The following is a 20,454-nucleotide window of genomic DNA, read 5'->3' as shown; positions in this document are numbered from 1 at the left end:
CCTGAAGTGTATGCCCTCCTCACCTCCTTCTCTCAGAGTCACCGGTTTCCTTCAGTACTCATCTCCAGTACTGTTTTCTACATGAAGCCTTTCCTAATTATCACCCCAGCTACTAGTGGCTTCCCCCGCCAAAAAAATCACTTTATGTTTTGTGTATGCTCATATGTGTACATATTGTTTCCTCCAATAGAATGATAAGCTTCTTGAGGGCATGGACCATTTCATTTTTGCCTTTAACTCTCCAGGGCTTATCCCATCTTTAATAAATGCTTGTTGATGAATTTATTACTTGGTGAGATATCCTAAAGATGATATACCAACTGGTGTAATAGTTACATTTATGTTTTGTATACAGTTGATTTTGTGTGCGTGTGTGTGTTTGTGTGTGTGTGTTTGTCTATTTAGATATCTAAGTGAGAAGCAAAAAACTAACTTCTTACAGCATAAATTGCCATTTCGGGAAATAATTTAATGTATAATATCTTGGGGATTGACTATAAATCTTTAAGATTTCTTCAGTTTTGAAATTCTGTAATACATAGTTCTGTCACCTTTTAGAACATGCTAAAAATTAGGTCCATTGTATAGGTTTTGCTAAGTATTATTCAAAGAATCATGGAATCTAAGTTGGGTGGTGACATTACTGAACATTTAACCTAGCCTTCTCATTTTGTAGGTAAGGAATGGAGGTATTATAGTTTCCTAGCTTTTTTAGTGTTGAAAATCAATATTCAGTAGCATTGTTTTTCCAATTAATTTTGTTTTTTATAAATAGTATTTTACTTTTCCAATTACATGTAAAGATAGGTTTTGACATTCATTTTATGTAAGATTTTGAGTCCAAATCCTCCCTCTCCCCATGCCAAGATATAGGTTATAGATCTGCAATTGACGAGATTTGGGGGTTCTGGGACCCCAAGAATGCCAGGGCAGAGTTGCCTAGAATGAATTCACACACCTAAGCCTTCTCTTAGTCAAGTGGCAAGTTTATTGTAACGCTTTAGTAAAAGCTGGCAAGAGTCCTTGTGGTGCTGGGGCTTATATGGAAAAGGGGCATGGGAAAAGAATGCCAGGGATGCTAATTAGGTAATCTAGGAATCCAGGTATCTTTGGGAGCTACGGATGGGAAAGTGTAGGGAGTATATCAGGCTTTGAGGGAGTTGTCAGAGGCATGGACGTTGGGGATTTGGCAGGAGGGAGAGTCCTTGGGCCATTCAGGGACAAAAATCCTTGGGCCAGGCACCCCTGTGTCTGTTGTGATAAGAGAATATGTTTTGCAATAGGAGAAAATTTTCTCACAGGACAGGAACCTACTGAAAGATTGGGAAGCTCCCAGAGACATGATCTTAGGGCTTTTTGGGGTCCAGATCCCACCACCCCATCACAGTCATGTTAAACATGTTTTTACTTTAGACATGTTATAAAAGAAGAAACAGAAAAAAAGGGAAAAATGACGAAAAAGTGAAAATAGTCTGCTTTGATCTGCGTTCAGACTTCATAGTTCTTTCCCTGGATGTGGATAGTATTTTTCATCATGAATCTTTTGGAATTCTTTTGGATCATTATATTGCTGAGAAGAACCAAGTGTATCAGTTGATCATAGCACAGTGTTGCTGTTATTATGTACAGTGTTCTCGTGGTTCTGCTCACTTCATTCAGTATCAGTTCATAGTAGGTCTTTCCAGGTTTTTCTGAAATTTGCCTGCTTGTCCTTTTTTATAGCACAATAGTATTCATTACATTCATATACCACAACTTTTTCAGCAATTCCTCATTTGAAGGGCATTTCTTCAATTTCCAGTTCTTTGCCTCCACAAAAAGAGTTGCTATAAATATTTTTATACATGTAGGTCCTTTTCTGTTTTTTATGATCACTTTGGGATATAGACCTAGAAGTGGTATTGCTGGGTCAAAATATTTGCATAGTTGATTGATTGCCTTTTGGGCATAGTTTCCAAATTGACTAGCATTATTCTGAATCCACTTTGTTTTCGTGACACTAGTAATAGATGTAGATAATTCTAGGTGACTCTCCATCCTCAGTTTTCTCTAGTATCTGAGTTGAAAGAGACTATTAAATCCACTAACTCTGACTCATAACTGAACCAGAATCTCTTATGCAGCATCTACCCCAAGTGCAGCTTAGGTTGGTTGATGAGTTTTCTGTTCATCCACATTGCTTCTTTCTTCTTCATTGGAATTGCTTATCTTTTGGTCTTTAGAATCTAATTTTTGAGAACTTCCCCTTCTTCTTGGGCTCTGTAGAATTTAAGTCTCTGGATGAAGCCTTATTGTACCTATCTTTTCTTTGAATTTTTGGGAATCTTTCCTTATATGTGGGGATAGAGGTCATACTATTCCTAGTTTTTCTCTTCTCTGTCATAAATCCTAAGGTGGAGTGATTATTTCCTACAAATAGTTTCAATATTTCTATTTCAGCAGCCAGTTCTTCCTTTTTAGTCCAAAATATCAGGAAATTATCATTAAAGGAAGCCCAGAAAGTCCAAGCTGGGTGTGTGTGTGTGTGTGTGTGTGTGTGTGTGAGAGAGAGAGAGAGAGAGAGAGAGAGAGAGAAAGTAAGAAAGTTCCTTATCACCACCCTATGATTGTAGCTGTTTGTCAGGTTTGAAATGGTATACCTATACTCCAGTGACAGTATGGTACTGTGTTTCTCTCCATTGATTTTTACCCAAATGGTCTTCACCATGTGTCCGTCCTCTGGTTATTAATTTTTTTTAACCTGAATATACTTTCTCAGTATGCAGGGTTAACTCTGCAGCCTTCTTCCTCACCCATCTATATTATTCCAGAGCCAAAGCCTGGCTGATTAAAGTATTTAAGGATGTCTGTCTTGCTTTCTTTCCCCATACTTTCTATGTGTATAAACATCTGAAGCCATTCATGGGTTTGATTGCTGTGAATTACAGTGTCTTTAATGTTTTTCTTCTGCATACTTTGTACCTATATACCTCGGACATCAAACTTGGTAGCTATACTTAAGTCATTTGCCTGGTTTCCTAGTCTAAAGCCTTTTTGATTAGATTTGTAGTATTTTCTGACATATAATCATATATTTTTTTTTCTTTCAAAGTAAAAATTATTTGGAAGTATCAAATTATACGTTTACTTGTTTAAAATAGTCCCTTTCAGATGCTCTAATTTTGTTTCAGATGGCATATAGTCTTCATTTGGACAACTAGGTGGTGCAGTTGATAGAATACTGGGCTTAGAGTCAGGGAGATTCATCTTCCTGAGTTTAAATGTTACCTCAGACACTTACTGACTGTGTGACCCTGGAAAAGTCACTTAACCTCATTTGCCTCAGGTCCTCATCTGTAAAGTGAGCTGGAGAAAGGAATGGCAAACCACTCCACTGTTGTTACCCAAATGGGATCATGAAAAGTCAGACATGACTGAAATGACTGAACTACAACAGTTTTCACTAAAAGTATCCTAGCCAAGAGTTCATCATGCCTACATTTTAAACCATGGTCCAGAAATCAAATCCTGTTTTCAGACACCGTTGTCTTAATAAGTTGTTTACTTCCCATATTTCCCTTTTTCTTCTAAAGCCCTTACTTTCAGTAGGCCTCAATGATGAATATACTATCTGTACCCATTGGGTCTTAAGTTTCTTAGATTCCTTCCTGTTATATCAGTTGCCTGGTGAATTAGTAGATTATAGGCATCAGGTTTGACAGGTTTTGAGAGTTTCTCTGCCTGGTCCTTGGGAAGAGGACATATCTTTGTTAATGACATACCAATAATTAGCTGCCTCGGGGGGCGGAGCCAAGATGGCAGCTGGAAAGCAGGGACTTGCATGAGCTCCCTTGCAGGTACCTCCAAAAACCTATAAAAAATGGCTCTGAACAAATTCTAGACCTGCAGAACCCACAAAATAGCAGAGGGAAGCAGGGATCCAGCCCAGGACAGCCTGGATGGTTGCTGGATGAGGTCTGTTGCACACGGAGCTGAGGGGAGCAGAGCTCAATGTGGGCGGTGGCAGGACCAACCAGACAGGGAGCCGGGCAGAACAGGCCCTAGCGCCCTGAATCAGTGAGCCGTGGCAGTTACCAGACTTCTCAACCCACAAACACCAAAGACAACAGAGAAGGTTAGTGGGAAAAGCTGCAGGAGACAGAGTTCACGGTTAGGCCACCGCCCCAGGGGCAGCGGGGGAGGTGCAGCTACAGAACTACAGCTGCAATTACTTCTGGCCCCAGGCCCACCTGGTGGGAGGAATTAAGTGATGGATCAGAGCAGGAGTGCAGACCCTGCTTAAGATTTGCTTCAGGTCAGGATTGGTGGTTCTTGAGGAAGGAGGAGTGCTGGTGTGGCAGAGCTGGCTGTATAGAAATAGCTCTGAAATCAACAGCGCATCCCCTCAAGCTTGGAACAAAGTACTCTTTGCTCTACAAGCAGTCATACCCCTACGAAAAACTCAGGGGTCAAGTAAGTTGGCTGGGAACATGGCCAGGCAGCGAAAATGCACTCAGATTCCGTCTCAGACTTTGGAATCTTTCTTTGGTGACAAAGAAGACCAAAACATACAGCCTGAAGAAGTCAACAAAGTCCAAGAGCCTACACCAAAAGCCTCCAAGAAAAACATGAACTGGTCTCAGGCCATGGAAGAGCTCAAAAAGGAGTTGAAAAAGCAAGTTAAAGAAGTAGAGGAAAAATTGGGATGAGAAATGAGAATGATGCAAAAAAAACCATGAAAAACAAATCAATGACTTGCTAAAGGAGACCCAAAAAATACTGAAAAAAAATATTGAAGAAAACAGCACTTTAAAAAACAGACTAACTCAAATGTCAAAAGAGCTCCAAAAAGCCAATGAGAAGAATGTCTTGAAAGGCAAAGCTACCCAAATGGGGAGGTCCGAAAGACCACTGAAGAAAATACTACCCTAAAAATTGAATTGGAGGAAGTGGAAGCTAGTGACTTTATGAGATATCAAGATATTATAAAACACAACCAAAAGAATGAAAAAGTGGAAGACAATGTGAAATATCTCATTGGAAAAACCAGTGACCTGGAAAATAGATCCAGGAGAGAGAATTTAAAAATTATTGGACTACCTGAAAGCCATGATCAAAAAAAGAGCCTAGATATCATCTTTCAAGAAATTATCAAGGAGAACTGCCCTGATATTATAGAGCCAGAGGGTAAAATAGAAATTGAAAGAATCCACCGATCACCTTCTCAAAAAGATCCCAAAAAGAAAACTCCTAGGAACATTGTTGCGAAATTCCAGAGCTCCCAGGTCAAGGAGAAAATGCTGCAAGCATCCAGAAAGAAACAATTTGAGTATTGTGGAAAAACAATCAGGATAACAGAGGATCTAGCAGCTTCCACATTAAGGGACCGAAGGGCTTGTAATACGATATTCCAGAGGTCAATGGAGCTAGGATTGAAACCAAGAATCACCTACCCAGCAAAACTGAGTATCATGCTCCAAGGCAAAATATGGATTTTTAATAAAATAGAGGACTTTCAAGCTTTCTCAGTGAAAAGACCAGAGCTGAATAGAAAATTTGACTTTCAAATACAAGAATCAAGAGAAGCATGAAAAGGTGAAAGAATATTAGAGACAGCTACCATCTTGTGGGGTTTGAAAGGTTGGAAGAGCAAGCCACCAGAGGTCCAAAAGCCAGGGTGTACGCTGAAGTGCATAGCCTGCTAAGCCTACTCTGCTAGTACAGCTTTGAAGAGTGACCGGAAACCCACCCAATGGATTAATCCCACCCCAAAAAATCCAAGAAGCAGGGTCCTACAAGCAAGGGGATGACTTTGTCCAACAACTATGCCAGATTATGAAGTGAACTTGGTAGGACAAATGCTTTCTAGCAATCACTTTAAGTTTGTGCCTTCTCTTCCAGTGACCAAAGCAGATGAGGAAATTGAGAGAAAATGCCTCCTAATTTCTACTATTAGTATATCTTCTTAGTAAATATTATTCTGTAAAAGCTAAATAAAAAAAAATAATTAACTGCCTCACTTCCCTTAAGCACCAAAGAATCGCCAAACACTGTTACATATATCTTCCCCTAGCCCTATCAAAAGCCTATATAAATGTTTAAATCTAATGTGTTATTAGAAATTTAATACAATATAGACAACCAAATGTGCTCATTACATTTAAATTAGGTAATGTCAAATTCCTAAAATATAACATTTATTCAGTTTCTCCCTATAAAAGTTTCCATCTGGATGCTGTGTTCATCTTTCATTTTTCCTTATGTAAGCATAGTTAATGTATGCTCCATTCTAGTTGTGCTTTCATTTAACCTTATTTCATAAATGTCTTTCCAGATTTTTTTTGAATTTTTTTTTGTTGTATATACCATTAAATTAAAATGCTATAGTTTATTCAGACAGGTCTCTATTGTTGGATATTTAGCTGGTTTTCAGTATTTTGCACTGACAAAATGCTGCTGTGGAATTCTTTGAAAGATAGCTCTTTTTGTTTGTTTTTAGTAACATGTTGGGGGGTATTTTCCAAATGATTAAATCATTGAGTCAGAAGGCATGACACTTTTTCTTTTCTATATATGCTACAAAATTACTCTTCACAAAGATTGTACAAGCTTGTAATTTCATGAGCAGTGAATGAGTGCAGCTGCTACAACTTTGCCAATGTTGAATTTCATTTCTGAGGTATTAAGTGAAAAAATTCTCTTGGAGGGTTGGTTGATCTCATTTTGTCCTGAAAAAAAGGGTGTAACATTTTGCATATGGAAGTATCAAGATTATACAAAATTATTTTTAATTTCACCTCTTGTCTGTAAGTACTGCCTTGGGCTGAGGACACATCCTACCCAGAGTGCTTATGAATACATGGTAAAGTTTTGATTTGCATTTGAAAAGAAATTACGAATATTACTTTTTTGAGATTGCACAGTATCTAGTTATTTTAGGATATCTGATTTTCCTTTTTAAAAATTCATGTAATTTTAAAAACACGAATTTAATTTTTAAGTTTTACTTTTGGTAGAAAGAAAAGAAAGAAGGAAAGGATGATTATGGAAGCAAGCTAAAAGAGCAGTAGGTTATTCCAAAAAAGTTGAGAAATCAGTTTTCAGTTATTTCGGACACAGTTCATTTTGTTTTACGTGTTCAAATGAGTAAGAAAATAATGTATTCTTGATGTTTCCTAAAAGCCATTTTACCAGGAAACTATGCCATTGTATTGCTTTACAGTTAAAAACAGTACAATAGAAAACTTGGACAGTGAAAACTATGAAGTTCCTTTTTAATGAGATAGAACATAAAAATTGCATACGCAGAATATCTTCGGACCCTCATTCCTGGAGTAGAAGATTCCAACACACAATTTATTTGTAGTTCCATACATTTTTCAACTGTTTTGGAAAGGAACTGATCTTTTAGGCCTTTTCCTTGGGAGAATGAGGCCAGACAGACAGGCATATTAGATTTTGAAAGGGCAAAACTGCAAGAGTATATGTTGTATGTGGAGGGTAAATAAATATCATTATTGCAGAATTTTACCTTGTTTTTAGTTCAAGGGACTATGCTAGTTTTATGATAAATGTCAAAAATAAACCTATTTTCAGTTTCAAGTTAAAAATTATTTTGAACTATCTAACTGTACGTTTACTTCTTTTTTATATAGTCTCTTTCAGATGCTCTAATTTCACTTCAGATGGTATATCCTCGAAGGAATCTCTCAGCTGACCAATGGAGAAATGCACAGTTACTGAGCCTTATTAGCGCACCCAGTACAATGCTTAATCCTGCACAATCTGACACAGTATGATTCTCTTTCTTCCTTTAAATAATATTAGTAGAATAATTAGTCTATTAAATCATTAGGTAATATATAGTTAGAAATTTTAGTGCGTAGAAAGTTGATGTGTTCTTTAAATTCATTTCTAGTCCAAGTACCATTTGAGTATCATTAAAATTTAACTCATCAAATGATATTGCTGCAGTTCTTATTTCTAGGATTCATTCAAGAATTATTACACTTTTCTTTAGTGAACTTCATAAATACCAATTAGAATAAAATGGGAAATTTCCACTGCTCATTTTTAGATGATTGTTTTATATCTTGAGCTGTTGGAGACTCCGGAATTGCTTTGTGAATCTGGAAAATGTCTGCTTTTTCTTTTTAACTTGCTTAGACTGTACGTGAGATTAGTATTTTAGGGGAGATTGGGGAAACTTGTCCTATGAGGTTATTATGTATATGTCTTAGTAGCCCTTCTTTTTACCTGGAAGTTTTAGATATGGGTACTCAAATTATGGAACAAAATCTCCTTTTTTGGGTAGTGTTAGATCAAAACAAGTAGATTTAGAATATTTTAAAGTAAACCAGTGGCTAGAGAGTAGAGAGGAATAAAATTTTATTTAAGTTGACTTTCTTGCCGTAAATTTCTTATTTTAAAGATGCCATGTGAATACCTCTCTTTGGATGCCATGGAAAAATGGATAATCTGTAAGTAATCTCTAAAATTTTATTATCTTGAGGATTTTTAGTTTACTTCGTATCCTTTGTAGTATCATGTAAGATTTTAACAATATACTCACTTGAAAGTTTTTATTTTCTCTTTAACTATCAACTTCTTGGGGAGGATAAAAGCACTACATTGTGCTCTTTTGAGTAAAAATTTACCCTTTTATGCTAATTTACATATGAAATACATATGAAGAGGTATGCTGGTACAGCAGGTAGAGAGCCAGTAGCCTCAGAGATAAAAATACTATCTCAGACACATATTGGCTATGTCATTCTGGGCTAATAACTTAATCTTTCAGTCAGTCATATAGCCTTTATTAAGTGTTTACTATATGCTTTGCACTATTCTGAGCACAGGCGATGCAAAGAAAGGCAAAAAACAGTCATTGCTCCAAGTCAAGGGACTTGCAGCGTAATGGAGGAGACTATGCAAACAACTATGTACAAGATAAATTGAGGGAAGGAACTAGATTAAGGGAGACTTGAGACAGGCTACTTGTAGAAGATGAGACTTTAGCTGAGACTTAAAAAACCAGGGAAGCTAGGAGGTGGAGATGAGGAAAGAAAGTTCTAGGCATGAGAGACAGTAAAAATGTCTAGATTTGCGAAATGGAGTCTTACATGTAAGGAAACCGTGAGGAGTCCAGTTTTAACTGGGTCATAGCTTATGTGGAGGAAAGTAAAGTGTAAGATTGGAAAGGTAGGAGGGAGCCAGGTTATGGAAGGCTTTAAAAACCAAATAGAATTTTATATTTGATCCTGAGGGTAATAGGGATCAACTAAAATTGATTGGGGGTCAGGGTGGAGGGACCATGGTCAAACCTGTGCTTTAAGACAATCATTTTGACATCCTAGTGGAGAATGGATTGAAGTGGAAAGGGATTTGAGGCAGAGAGAACTACCAGCGGGCTATTGTTGCAGTACCTTGGGTGTGAAGTGATGAGATCCTGTACCATGGTGGTTTCAGTGTCAGAGGAGAGAAGTAGTTATTTATCAGAGATGTTACTAAAGTAAAAAACCACAGGACTTACTAATTCATTGAATATGGTCAGGGAAAGAGAGAGAAAGAGTGTAGTTGAGGATGACTCTTAGGTTGCAAGCCTACATGTCTAGGAGAGTGGTACCCTTGACAAATTTAGGAAGAGGGGAACGTTTGGAAGGAAAGATGATGGGTTCAGTTTTGAACATGTTGCATTTAAGATATCTATTGGAATCTAGTTTGAGATGTGTAATAGTCATTTTGAGATAGAAGATTGGAAGTCAAGCAGAAGTTAGGGCTGGATCAGTAGATCTGAGAGTCATTTAATGATGATATTCTAATGAGATTACCAAGTGAAGTAGCATAGAGTGAAAAGAGAAGACAGCCCCAGAGAGAGTCCTGTGGGATACCCAGTTAGTGGGTGTGATCTGGATGAAAATATATCAAAGGAGCCTAAGAAGGAGCAGTTAGATAGGTAGAAGGAGAACAGGGGAAAGCAGTGTCACAAAAACCTAGGGAGAATCGAGGAGAAGAGGGTGATTGACAGTGTCAAATGTAGCAGAAAGGCCAAGGATGATGATTGAAAATGAGTCATTACATTTAGAAATTAAGAGGTTATTAGTAACTTTGGAAAGGGTAGTTTTGGTTGAACGATAATGTTGGAGGCCAGAGCTGTATAACTGGTTGTAAGATACTATATGTAAGTACAAAATGTCACAATGTCTCTGTAATACCTGTATAGATCTGACTTCACATTCTATCCAGAACTGAAATGCTTTCTTCCTTCCACATAAGCACTGGGGAAATGGACTCTGACTTTTTAATATTATAAAGCAAATAGAAATAATTTTAACAATATCCCAATCTGACTATTACTATTAAAGAGTAATCCAACATATAATTTAAAACTACAAAGTTTATGAATTATTGTTTGTCTATTTTTTCTAAGACCTATGTTATAAATAAAGGATCTCATTGCCCCAGATTTTTATACTTATATTTGTTTTCTTTTTATTTAAAGTTGGCTTTATTTTGTGCCATGGAATCCTGAATACTGATACTACAGCACTGAACCTTTGGAAGCTAGCTCTTCAAAGTAGTTCTTGCCTCTCCCTCTTTCGGGATGAAGTTTTTCACATTCATAAAGCTGCTGAAGACTTGTTTGTAAACATAAGAGGGTATGGTCTGATTTTTCTCATCTCTTTCATAAGGGCATCATTATTTTAATGTTTAAGTTGCATATATTCTAATATAGATAATTTAGGAAAACTCACTTATTAGGTAGCATAAACATAAAGTGTAGGTTGGAATAAGGCCAGTTTCTGTCAAATGAGGGCCTCTAATCATTGGTGGGTGTGGGTGTGGGTGTGTTATGTGCATTTTTTTCCCCTTTCTTGTAGTTCTCATTTTAGGGTACCAGCCTATATTTTGATTGTTAGAATAGTTAATCTTTACTCTTCTATTTACTATGTTATTTGGAGTCTTAAAATCTTTAGAAGCGCTTTCAGGATTAAAGTAGGCAGTTTGAAAAAAGTCGTAAAGAGGTCACTAAAGAGAATATGTTCTATATTAGATATTACTCCAACTAATACTCCAACCTATGATTTTATGATATAAATGTCAGCTGTTTAAAACAGTTGGTTTCGTGTTTTCTCTAACTTAATAAATTTGTTTTCATTTAAAAACATATAAAAATTTAGGTTTTCTTTCTCTAGGAAACTGTGTGAAATATCTTGAAGCCAAGTAGAAATATATATGGAGTTGAGAGGAAATTAAATTTGAAGCCCAGACTCTCCTATTTGGGCACATATATGTATACATACATACATACATATACACACACACACATATATACACACACATACAAATACATATTTTAAAGACTGCCTTAAAATCATTAAAAATCAATTATAAATACCTAAGTATTTTAATTCTTTTATATAGTGACAGAATCAGATATAAAGTTAATGATACTCTGATGAACCTATAGAATCCATTTGAGAATTTTTTTAATGCATAAAATACAAAAAAGGATAATGAAATATGGTTTTCAAAATATCTAAAAAAAAATAAGTTTGCAGATCCCAGATTAAGAACCTTTTTCTGAATTGCTGTCATCAGTGCCTATGGTACCTGCACAGGCAATCACATTTAACATTTTGGTGAAAGCCTGAAATCATAGTTTGTCAATGCAAATGGTTAATGGCTTATAATGATTAATGCCATAAGCCTCTATGACAAAGAATACTGTATCTAATAACAGAAAGCCAACAGTCACCTCATTTTTTAATAGGAATATCAAGTTTTCCTTTTTGTTTAAGAATCTATATTGTTAAAATTGTGCCCTTTATTAAAAAAAAACTTGTAATTGAATTACTTTAAAATATCAATCAATTTGTAAGGTGATTATTGAACAAATATTTTTCTGTTAGAGGCTTAGATAAATTACAGCTTTGGGAGTATGTTATTTAGAAATTGGACTTATTTTTCTAAGTCTTTTTGACCAGTTGGGCAAGAGGTTGGCAATCCTAAACTTTCTTAAGTTCTACCTCTGAAGTGACTATACATTCTATTAACATTTATGTTTTCTTTGAATTTTATATCAGATGTGTTTTTAGAGATTAATATAGTTGATCTTAGTGTTAATGCCACCAGCTTAATTTAATAGCATATATAATGTAGTCAACTGATGAGGTTAATCTTATAAGGATGATGTCTAAAGCATTTTGTCCTATTCATTTTAAATTTTGGACTCTGGTGTTTCAAAAGCTCATATTTATAATAATCTGCTATCTATTAATATTGATACTTTCATCAACATGTTCAGATTATAAGAATCTCTGATACCTGCATTAAATCAAAGGGATAACTACAATATTTGCTACTGTGGGCAAGAAAAATAAGTTTTTCAGGATAGAGATTCATCATAGAATTCATTTTTTAGTTGAAATTTATTTATGGTAAAATTTAATTATATGAGAATTTGGTAGTGTTGAGCATGGGGTAGTATGTTTTGAGACTGAAAAAGTTGAGTGATAGTCCTGTGATTTGACAACTGTATTTGTTACTGAAATGATAGTTGGTGAGATTTTTAGAATAATAGGCATCTATATATGTTAAAAATGGATAGGTGATTTAGCTTCCTATGTGCAAAAATAATTCCTACATATATATATATATATATAAACCACTAGTTTTTAAGATACAATTGATTGATTTGGTTATTAGTGGAAGGTAATATACCAAGATAGATTATGCTTTATATATGAATAAGGTAAGTGTTTACCATGTACTAGGTATCATTCTAAGTGCTAGGGAAACAAATAGAAGGCAAAACCAATTCCTGTAGTAGAGCTTACAATCTAATGGGCAAGACAACATGTAGAAATTGGGGCATTCAGGATAAACCAAGAGTACATGGAAAGTAACCATCTAAATTTAGCTATTTAGATTACAGCCAAGCCTGATTCCACATTATAGAGCTTGAACTAGCCTCATTATTTGATTGCTGGGTTTTACTGTATGCTAGAGTTCCCTTTAGTAATAGCAGATATTTTAGTAACAGAACTGTGTAACTCATTCTTTAGTTAATTATTTTAAAATTCCTATTATTGAGCATTTTTAAGACTTGGTTTTAGGAGCTAATGTGAAAGGAATTGGAAAGGTCTCATACTTGAATTCATGACTAATGAAATGTGAAGATGAAGTAGTAATTAAATGGTGTTGGCTGGGGATAGAGATATAAACCAATTAGTGTACTTTTGATTTTGCTGTCAGTTAATTGTAGTGAAAAACATTTCCACTGGGTCCTAAACCTGAATGTTTCTTACTGGTTTTTTACCAAGTTCAGGTCATCATTAATGTAATTACTAGCACTAATGCTTCCGATACCTTTTTTAACATGTAGGTACAACAAGCGTATTAATGACATAAGAGAGTGCAAGGAAGCAGCTGTGTCACATGCGTAAGTATTTTTATAACTTTTGCATAGTTTTTTTATCAAGGATTTTTCAGTGCCCTCTTGAAATAAAAGTGCATTTTGTTGAAATATACATTGTAATATATGCACTGTAAATATACACAGTATACAGTGCTAGCTGGAGGGAAGAAAATTATTCATGACTCATAATCTTGGCAACTAACTATTTTAAAGTACTTTGAATTTAAAGTAAATGCAGCTTAGAAATTTTAATAAAAAGTTAATACGTCAGGCTTGGCAGTCTCTGTCATTCCTTGTATAAAGACTGATTTTTCAGTAGTACCCTAGCAGTTACCAGTAGGTGCCGTTTTCTTTTAAGTTGCAGGCCATTTCTGCATCCTTTGTTTAAGAATTGGTACACGCACACATCTCTCTTCTTCCCTACCCAAACCCTAAAGCACAGACACATCCTACTTTTAGCAGGTGCCAACTCCTGCCATAGAACTTTCATCTTTTTATTAATTTGGTAGGAAATATGCACGATATTACAAATGATTTCCCATAGAATGCAGATTGTACAGTTGAAATTTTATTCCATAGATATGATCAATTTTCTTCATTTCATTTCTCTGAACACTAGTTTTCTCTTTCTCATGAGGGCAAATTTAAAGTGCTATTATAAATGAAAATTAGTGTACTTAACAGCACCTTTTGACAGTTTTTCTGGTTTTCCATAAACTAAATCACTTTACTTGGTTGTAGTTCTCTCATGCCTTTTCTCTGTTTTAGTGCTTCCAACACAGTATTTTTCCAGTGAGTTAAGGTTCTTTATAAATCTTATTAAACTGTTAAATATCTTTGTAAGGCAAGGTGTGCAACAGTTTAATGAGGTAAGAAGATTTGGGGATTTTTTCTTTCCATTTTGGCTTCCTTTACTTATTTTTAAGTGGATGTAATAGAATATACCTGATTCTGTGCTTTGATTATAGCTGCAAAATTCACTAAATGATTCTAAAATGCAAGCAATATACTTTTTAATTCTTGACTTAAACAGGATCAACTATTTCTGGAGAAAAACATACACACATGGTACTGGTAAAAAGTAATTGGTCATTCCCTGAATGTAGCCTTCATTCTTAATCTTTTGGAGAGTTGGAGGGAGGATTAACAATGACAAATTATATCAGTTGATTCTGAAAGGTGCCACTGATTATATTTTACATTATTTGTTGTAGCAGTCTTATACCAGCCAGCTTTGGGGGAAAAATATATGTGAACGAATATGATAGTATTATATACACTTTCCCTGTAATGTGAAACATGATAGAAAGTATATAATGTCAGTTTAAGAAGTCTGTTTTTCATGAGGTGATGTCTATACTGATATATAAGTATATGTTTGTACTTTCTCTCGCAAATAGCAGTAATTAGATTTATTACTGTATTATTCATGACTCAAAATGAAAGCTATTGAAATAGCTATTTTAATTAGCAAAAGTACTTAAACTTCTTAGAATAATTTATAAATGTTTGTTTTTCTGATTCTACGCCAACACCAGTATCCCATTTTTGTTTTCACAGTTAGTTATGTGAGGAAGTTTATATAGCTTTCCCCAAGTTCCTTGTTTTGCAATCAGGACTTCTAATTTCTTGCTATTCCAAGTTTTTATATGGGGACATAGTATATAATACTTTAAAAATTTGAAACATACTTTTATATAAAATCTACAATTTGTCTTTCAAAAGAACCTCGTGAGATACTATAGGTATACTCATTTTACAAATGAGAAAAACTAAAGCTCTGGGGCATCAGTGACTTGACCATGGTCATTTAGCTGGGAAATCTGAGAGGCAGAATTTGACCCTTGATCTTTCTTACTCTTAAGTCCAGTATTCTTTCCCCTATACTCTGCTGCCTCCACATGCTTTTACTTAATAATAACTTAAATCAACAAGTATTAATTGAGGCCAGAACTGTTCTATATAGTAGAGGGTAAGAGGTACCAACAAATATAAGGCACGATGGGGAGATAAAAATTACATATGAAATTAATAAAGAATACGTGCTAAATATGTACAGCATTGCACAGTTGATAGAGTTGCTAGACTTGGAATCAAGAAAACAACATAAGTTCAAATCCAGCCTCAGACTTACTGTTTGACCCTGGTAAGTCACTTAATCTCTCTTTGCCTCTGTTTCCCCATTTTTAAAATGAGGATCATAATTTCACCTACCTCCCAGGGTTGTTGTGAAGATCAAATGAAATAATAATTTTAAAGCTCTTAGCATAGTGCCTGGCACATAGTAAGCACTATATAAATGTTAGCTATTATTGTCACATTGATGATACACAAAGTAATTGTCTGGAAAATGAGTTGCTGGGGGCTAGCGTAGTGGGAAAAGGCTTCATGAAGGAGAATAGCAGTTGAAATAGGGCTTGAGAGAGGGATAGAATTAATTTAAGAGATGACAATGAGGAAGGAAGGCTAGGTAGGGGAAAAGAATGAGCAGAGCTAGAAATAGATGTAGATCTTAGAAATGAATTAAGAATTTAAACATTAAAAAATAGGTCAGGTAATATTTGGAAGACTGTGTGTGCTTACGGACCCTAGATATCAATTTTGGAAGAATTTTTCTTGACTTTGATTTTGCAAAATCAAAAACAATGTTTTAAGGGATGGTACTTCAGAAATCTTATGGCATCTAGATGACAATGGATAGCGTTGGGCCTGGAGTCAGGAAGATCCTAGTTCAAATCTAGCTTCAGATACTTATTAGCTGTTGACCCTGGGCAAGTCACTTAACTTCTGTTTGCCTTAATCTACTGGAGATGGAAAACCCCATGGAAAACCATTGGCATTATATGATCTGCGAGGTCACACACGACTCAACAACAGCAACAACTTCGGAAGCTATCTGGTTCATTCAGCTTTTATCAAAAAAAGAAATAAGCATGACCTATTGATGAAGCAGTGCTATGTTTTTGTGATTACTGTGGTTTTTTCCTTTAGATGGCTGCTGAGCATTCCTTTTAATAATGTGTTGTAGAATTTTCCCAGTCAGTCAGTCAAGCTCTGTGGCCTACTTTTTGAGGACTCCATTCTTTTCCCTTTTTTTTTTTTTAAATTGGGGCATTGGCTCCTCAGTCTTAATGATTCCTCCACTATTCTTCATAATCTTTCACAGATCACTGATATTGGCTCAAGCATTGATATTCATCATTTTAACTAACCTAGGCTTTAAGTTTTCTAGTCCAGTTGACTTGAACTTATTAGGGATATCTGGGTGTTCTCTTATGTCTTTACTTATCATAGGTGTCAGCCCCTTGTTAGCTTTGTTAATAACCTTTTTGTTCAAAAGGTCATTCTCCTTGGCTGAGGGAAAAAAAAATAAAGAAGAAGTTAAGAGGCCTGCCCACATATTATTGTCCTTTCTGCTCTGAACATCAATCCTGTTATTCTGTGAGCATCCTTTTTCTTTCCTGAACATAGCTTTAAAAGACACTTTTTGTTTGTCCTAATCTTTCCTTGCAAGCCACAGCTCATTGTGGGCTTGTAGGGTCCTTGATATAGGATTCTTAAAAGACTGTGCCATACTTAGGAATTTGTTCTGTTATCTACCCTTGCTTTTGTGTTTTTTACATGTCTTTTTAAAATAACTGAGATAACTGGTAAGCTTTTGTATATGCATTGGTCACTTTATTCAGCATTCTTTCGTCATCAAAATTGTTTTTTTGTGTGTCATTGGAAATATGCTTTTGAGAGTTTTCCATTCCTTCTGGACTGACTTATACAGAATTTTGTTCATGGTTCTTCAGTACCATTTCCCTAGGTCCTTTGAAATCTGTACTCACAAAATCTTTTTCCTCTTCTGCCACAAATTCTTAACTGTAGTGGCTGTGTCCCTTCCACATTCCCATCTTTTTCACCTCAGCAACCTCTTCCTCCCTGTTGATAAGAATGTGATTTAGAATAAATTTTCCTAGTGTTGATTCCTGCAACTTGGGAAGGATAAAAGGATAAAACTATCATTATGGCAATTTTAGAAATGTAAGTACTCTGTTTTTAGGATTCCAACAGATGTTTAGCTAATTGAAGTCCTTCATCAGTACTATACCTGGCTCTGCCAGTCCTGTGATCAGTTTCCTGAACTACTCATCCAGTTCTTTCTAGGTACTCTTCAAAATACTACAATGATAATATTATTTTTATTTTAGCATTTATTTATCTTCACCCAAATTACTTTGCTGAAAAACAAAACCAAAAAACTAAAAGATACAGTAAACAATATTTAGCTTGTGAAATAATTTGTGTTTCAGTTAATGAGTAAATCTCCATTTTTTTTTTCCTTTTAATGTAGTGGTTCAATGCATAGAGAAAGACGCAAGTTTTTAAGATCTGCACTTAAAGAATTAGCTACTGTCTTGTCTGATCAGCCTGGCTTGCTAGGGCCTAAGGTAATGAATTTCACATTTATTTTCTCTAAAAAAGTTAACATGTTGAAAAATTCCGAATTGAACCACTGAATACTGTAAAGTCATTTTAAATAACTTTGAAATCAGATTACTTTTAATTAGATTGAGTAAGAATATTTGGAAGGGACTTGAGCGGTCATCTAGATCAACCTGGACCTTAACAGGAATTCCCTTTTTAACATACCGAAGAATTGGTTGGTTTGTAATCCTCTGCATTGAGATTTCTAGTAAAGGAGAACTCATTACCTCCTTGAGCAGGCAACCTATTTGATTTTTGGACAGCTCTATTAAGAAGTTCTTCCATATGTAGATCCCAAATTTACTTCTCAGCAATTTCTTCCCCTTTCTCCTAGTTCTTCCTGTTAACTGTTTCCCTTAGGTTGGCTCATTCTTTTAAAGTAAATTACCCTCAAATAGCGGGAAAACACTTTATCTTTTCACCTTGAAGCTTCCCTTATCCTTTAATAGGACATGTTATTTTGTACTTTCTCTTGACCTATCTGCCTCAGGTTATCAAGAGACACTGATCTATTGTAGAGTATGAAAATCCTGGGGGGTGAGGGTGGGGGAGTTGAAGGTAAATGGAAAGTGTAGTTGGATAAATATTCTTTAAAACTTTGTGTTAAAGTACAAACTCTTTAATATTTTGTTTTTCAGGCACTTTTTGTATTTATGGCATTATCTTTTGCTCGTGATGAAATCATTTGGCTACTGCGTCATGCAGATAACATGCCAAAGAAGAGTGCAGATGACTTTATAGATAAGTATGTTAGCAACATTTTTTTTACATTTTAATGGGCTTTCAGAGACTAGTGTTGTAGTAAAATTATTTAAAAAGACCACCACTCTTAATCAGTAAAACATTTAAGCACCTACTGTGAGCCAGGCACTGTGGTAAGTGTAGTTAAACTACTATGTTAACAGCGGAAGACAACACATAAAAGGATGCTGAAAAGCTGGACTGGGAAGAAATGAGGTGTAGTCCAAGAATGTGTGATCATGGGAAATGGCCTGGGAGCCCTCTTTAAATGAAAGCTTTTTGAAGAGTTCTTGCTCTACCCACTAGTTTTCTAATCCTAGGGGCAGAAGGTATTCCAGGTAGTAATGAGGTGTTAGACTAACCAAAGACAATGCAGTCTTTCCGATCCAGATAGTCCTCCTCCTGATGAAGTTCCCTGGGGGCATGTGGAGTACATTCTAAGGAGTACAAACTGGTGGGAAGTAATTATTGACACAATCACACATTGTCCAAATTTGAAAATATTTTACAAGTTAGCAAAATTTAAGAATGTCATGCTTAATGATTTTAATTTAGCTTTCAGCATTTTTTCAGGCCCTAACTAGAGAAGGTTAGACTTTTGTGCACTTACATTTCTGTTCTTTTGGCTGCCATCTAGTTGATGTAGTAGATAGAGTGCTTGACTTGGAGTCAGGAAAACCTGAGTTTGAATTATGCCTCAGACACTGGCTATGTGACACTAGGCAAATCACTTAACCTTTTTGTGCCTTAGTTTTCTGTATCTGTAAAACTCAGTGGCCTCCAGGGTTTCTTTCAGCTCTAAATCTTATGATCCTGTGAATTACTTGCATCTCTTTGGAGCTTTGAATGCAGTCCTTGGAAGAAAAGTGAAGGGGGAAATATAAACTGAGGGGTAGAGGGATGTGAGGTCTCACTGAGTTTAGAGAATAATGTTTAAGGTAGTAAGACTGAAGGAAAGTTGCCTTTGTTTTGCAACTTTTAGCCTTCGTGAGTTACTTGGCACTGTGGGGTAGAAGTACTTTTTCCTGGATTATACAATGTATCTCACACTACTTGAACGCACATTTTGCTGACTAAGGCTAGTTCACCATTACAATACATTGCCTTCCTATTTTACTCTAGTATTTTCAAATAATGAACAGTTGTTGAGAGCTACTTTCATTTTCTCACTTTATGGATATTAGTGCTGCAAATATAGAATTATGTTGACTTTCTTTTTAACTAAAGTTAAAGAAAAAGCAGTCTGAGTCATCTGAATCATGTTTCTCTAACTTCTTTTATAAAATACACCCTAGGTTATATCTACTTTTCAGTTCAGAAACGTGATTTCTTTAAGACCTCACTTTGCACAGATTGCAACCAAGAAGACGGTCTCAGAAAGTTAATATTTCTAAAAATTCATTATGTTCCAAACTTTGACACTTTCTAAACTTATCAAGGTTAGATATGGTTCTTAAACAACAAAGTGTTTCCTTGGCCCACACCTGAAGACTTTCCAGCAACGTAGGACCTGCTAAAGCTTGCTCTGACATAACTCAGATTTAATAGTAAAAAATCCCATATTATCATTATCATAATGCATTTTTGGTGGCTTTTTCTCATCTAGTTTATTTGTTTTTAGCTGATGAAAATTTAACCAGTCAAAACATTTCTATTTAGGGATATTTTCTCAAGAATTTTTCGTATTTTTCAAGGAAGGTAACTGCATCAGCACATAGTATTTGCAAATCAATTTCACTCTGTAGAAAAAAACCCCAAAGTGTCTATAACTCAAATTAATCTTTGGCTGATACATTTAGTTCTTCACTTTTTAAAGGTGCTTACTGTTGTGTCTGTAAGGA

The 20,454-nt window shown here is 35.4% G+C and overlaps 1 protein-coding gene across 5 annotated transcripts in view; it reads left to right on the top strand.

Moving 5' to 3' along the window:
- Positions 1 to 20,454, top strand: part of NCKAP1 (NCK associated protein 1) — a 127,400-nt gene that overhangs the window by 47,247 nt on the left and 59,699 nt on the right. For all 5 annotated transcript variants that reach the window (XM_036743510.1, XM_036743509.1, XM_036743508.1 and 2 more), the window contains 6 exons: positions 7,635 to 7,772; positions 8,411 to 8,459; positions 10,481 to 10,637; positions 13,367 to 13,423; positions 17,739 to 17,835; positions 18,511 to 18,617. In XM_036743510.1, coding sequence (XP_036599405.1) covers positions 7,635 to 7,772; positions 8,411 to 8,459; positions 10,481 to 10,637; positions 13,367 to 13,423; positions 17,739 to 17,835; positions 18,511 to 18,617 — 605 coding nt within the window. The remainder of the gene's footprint in view (positions 1 to 7,634; positions 7,773 to 8,410; positions 8,460 to 10,480; positions 10,638 to 13,366; positions 13,424 to 17,738; positions 17,836 to 18,510; positions 18,618 to 20,454) is intronic.

Source organism: Trichosurus vulpecula, chromosome 2 (assembly GCF_011100635.1).
Source record: "Trichosurus vulpecula isolate mTriVul1 chromosome 2, mTriVul1.pri, whole genome shotgun sequence".
In the NCBI taxonomy this organism is placed as follows: Eukaryota; Metazoa; Chordata; class Mammalia; order Diprotodontia; family Phalangeridae; genus Trichosurus; species Trichosurus vulpecula.
The sequence above is the reverse complement of the archived record's forward strand: the minus strand, read 5'-3'. Positions and strand labels throughout refer to the sequence as shown.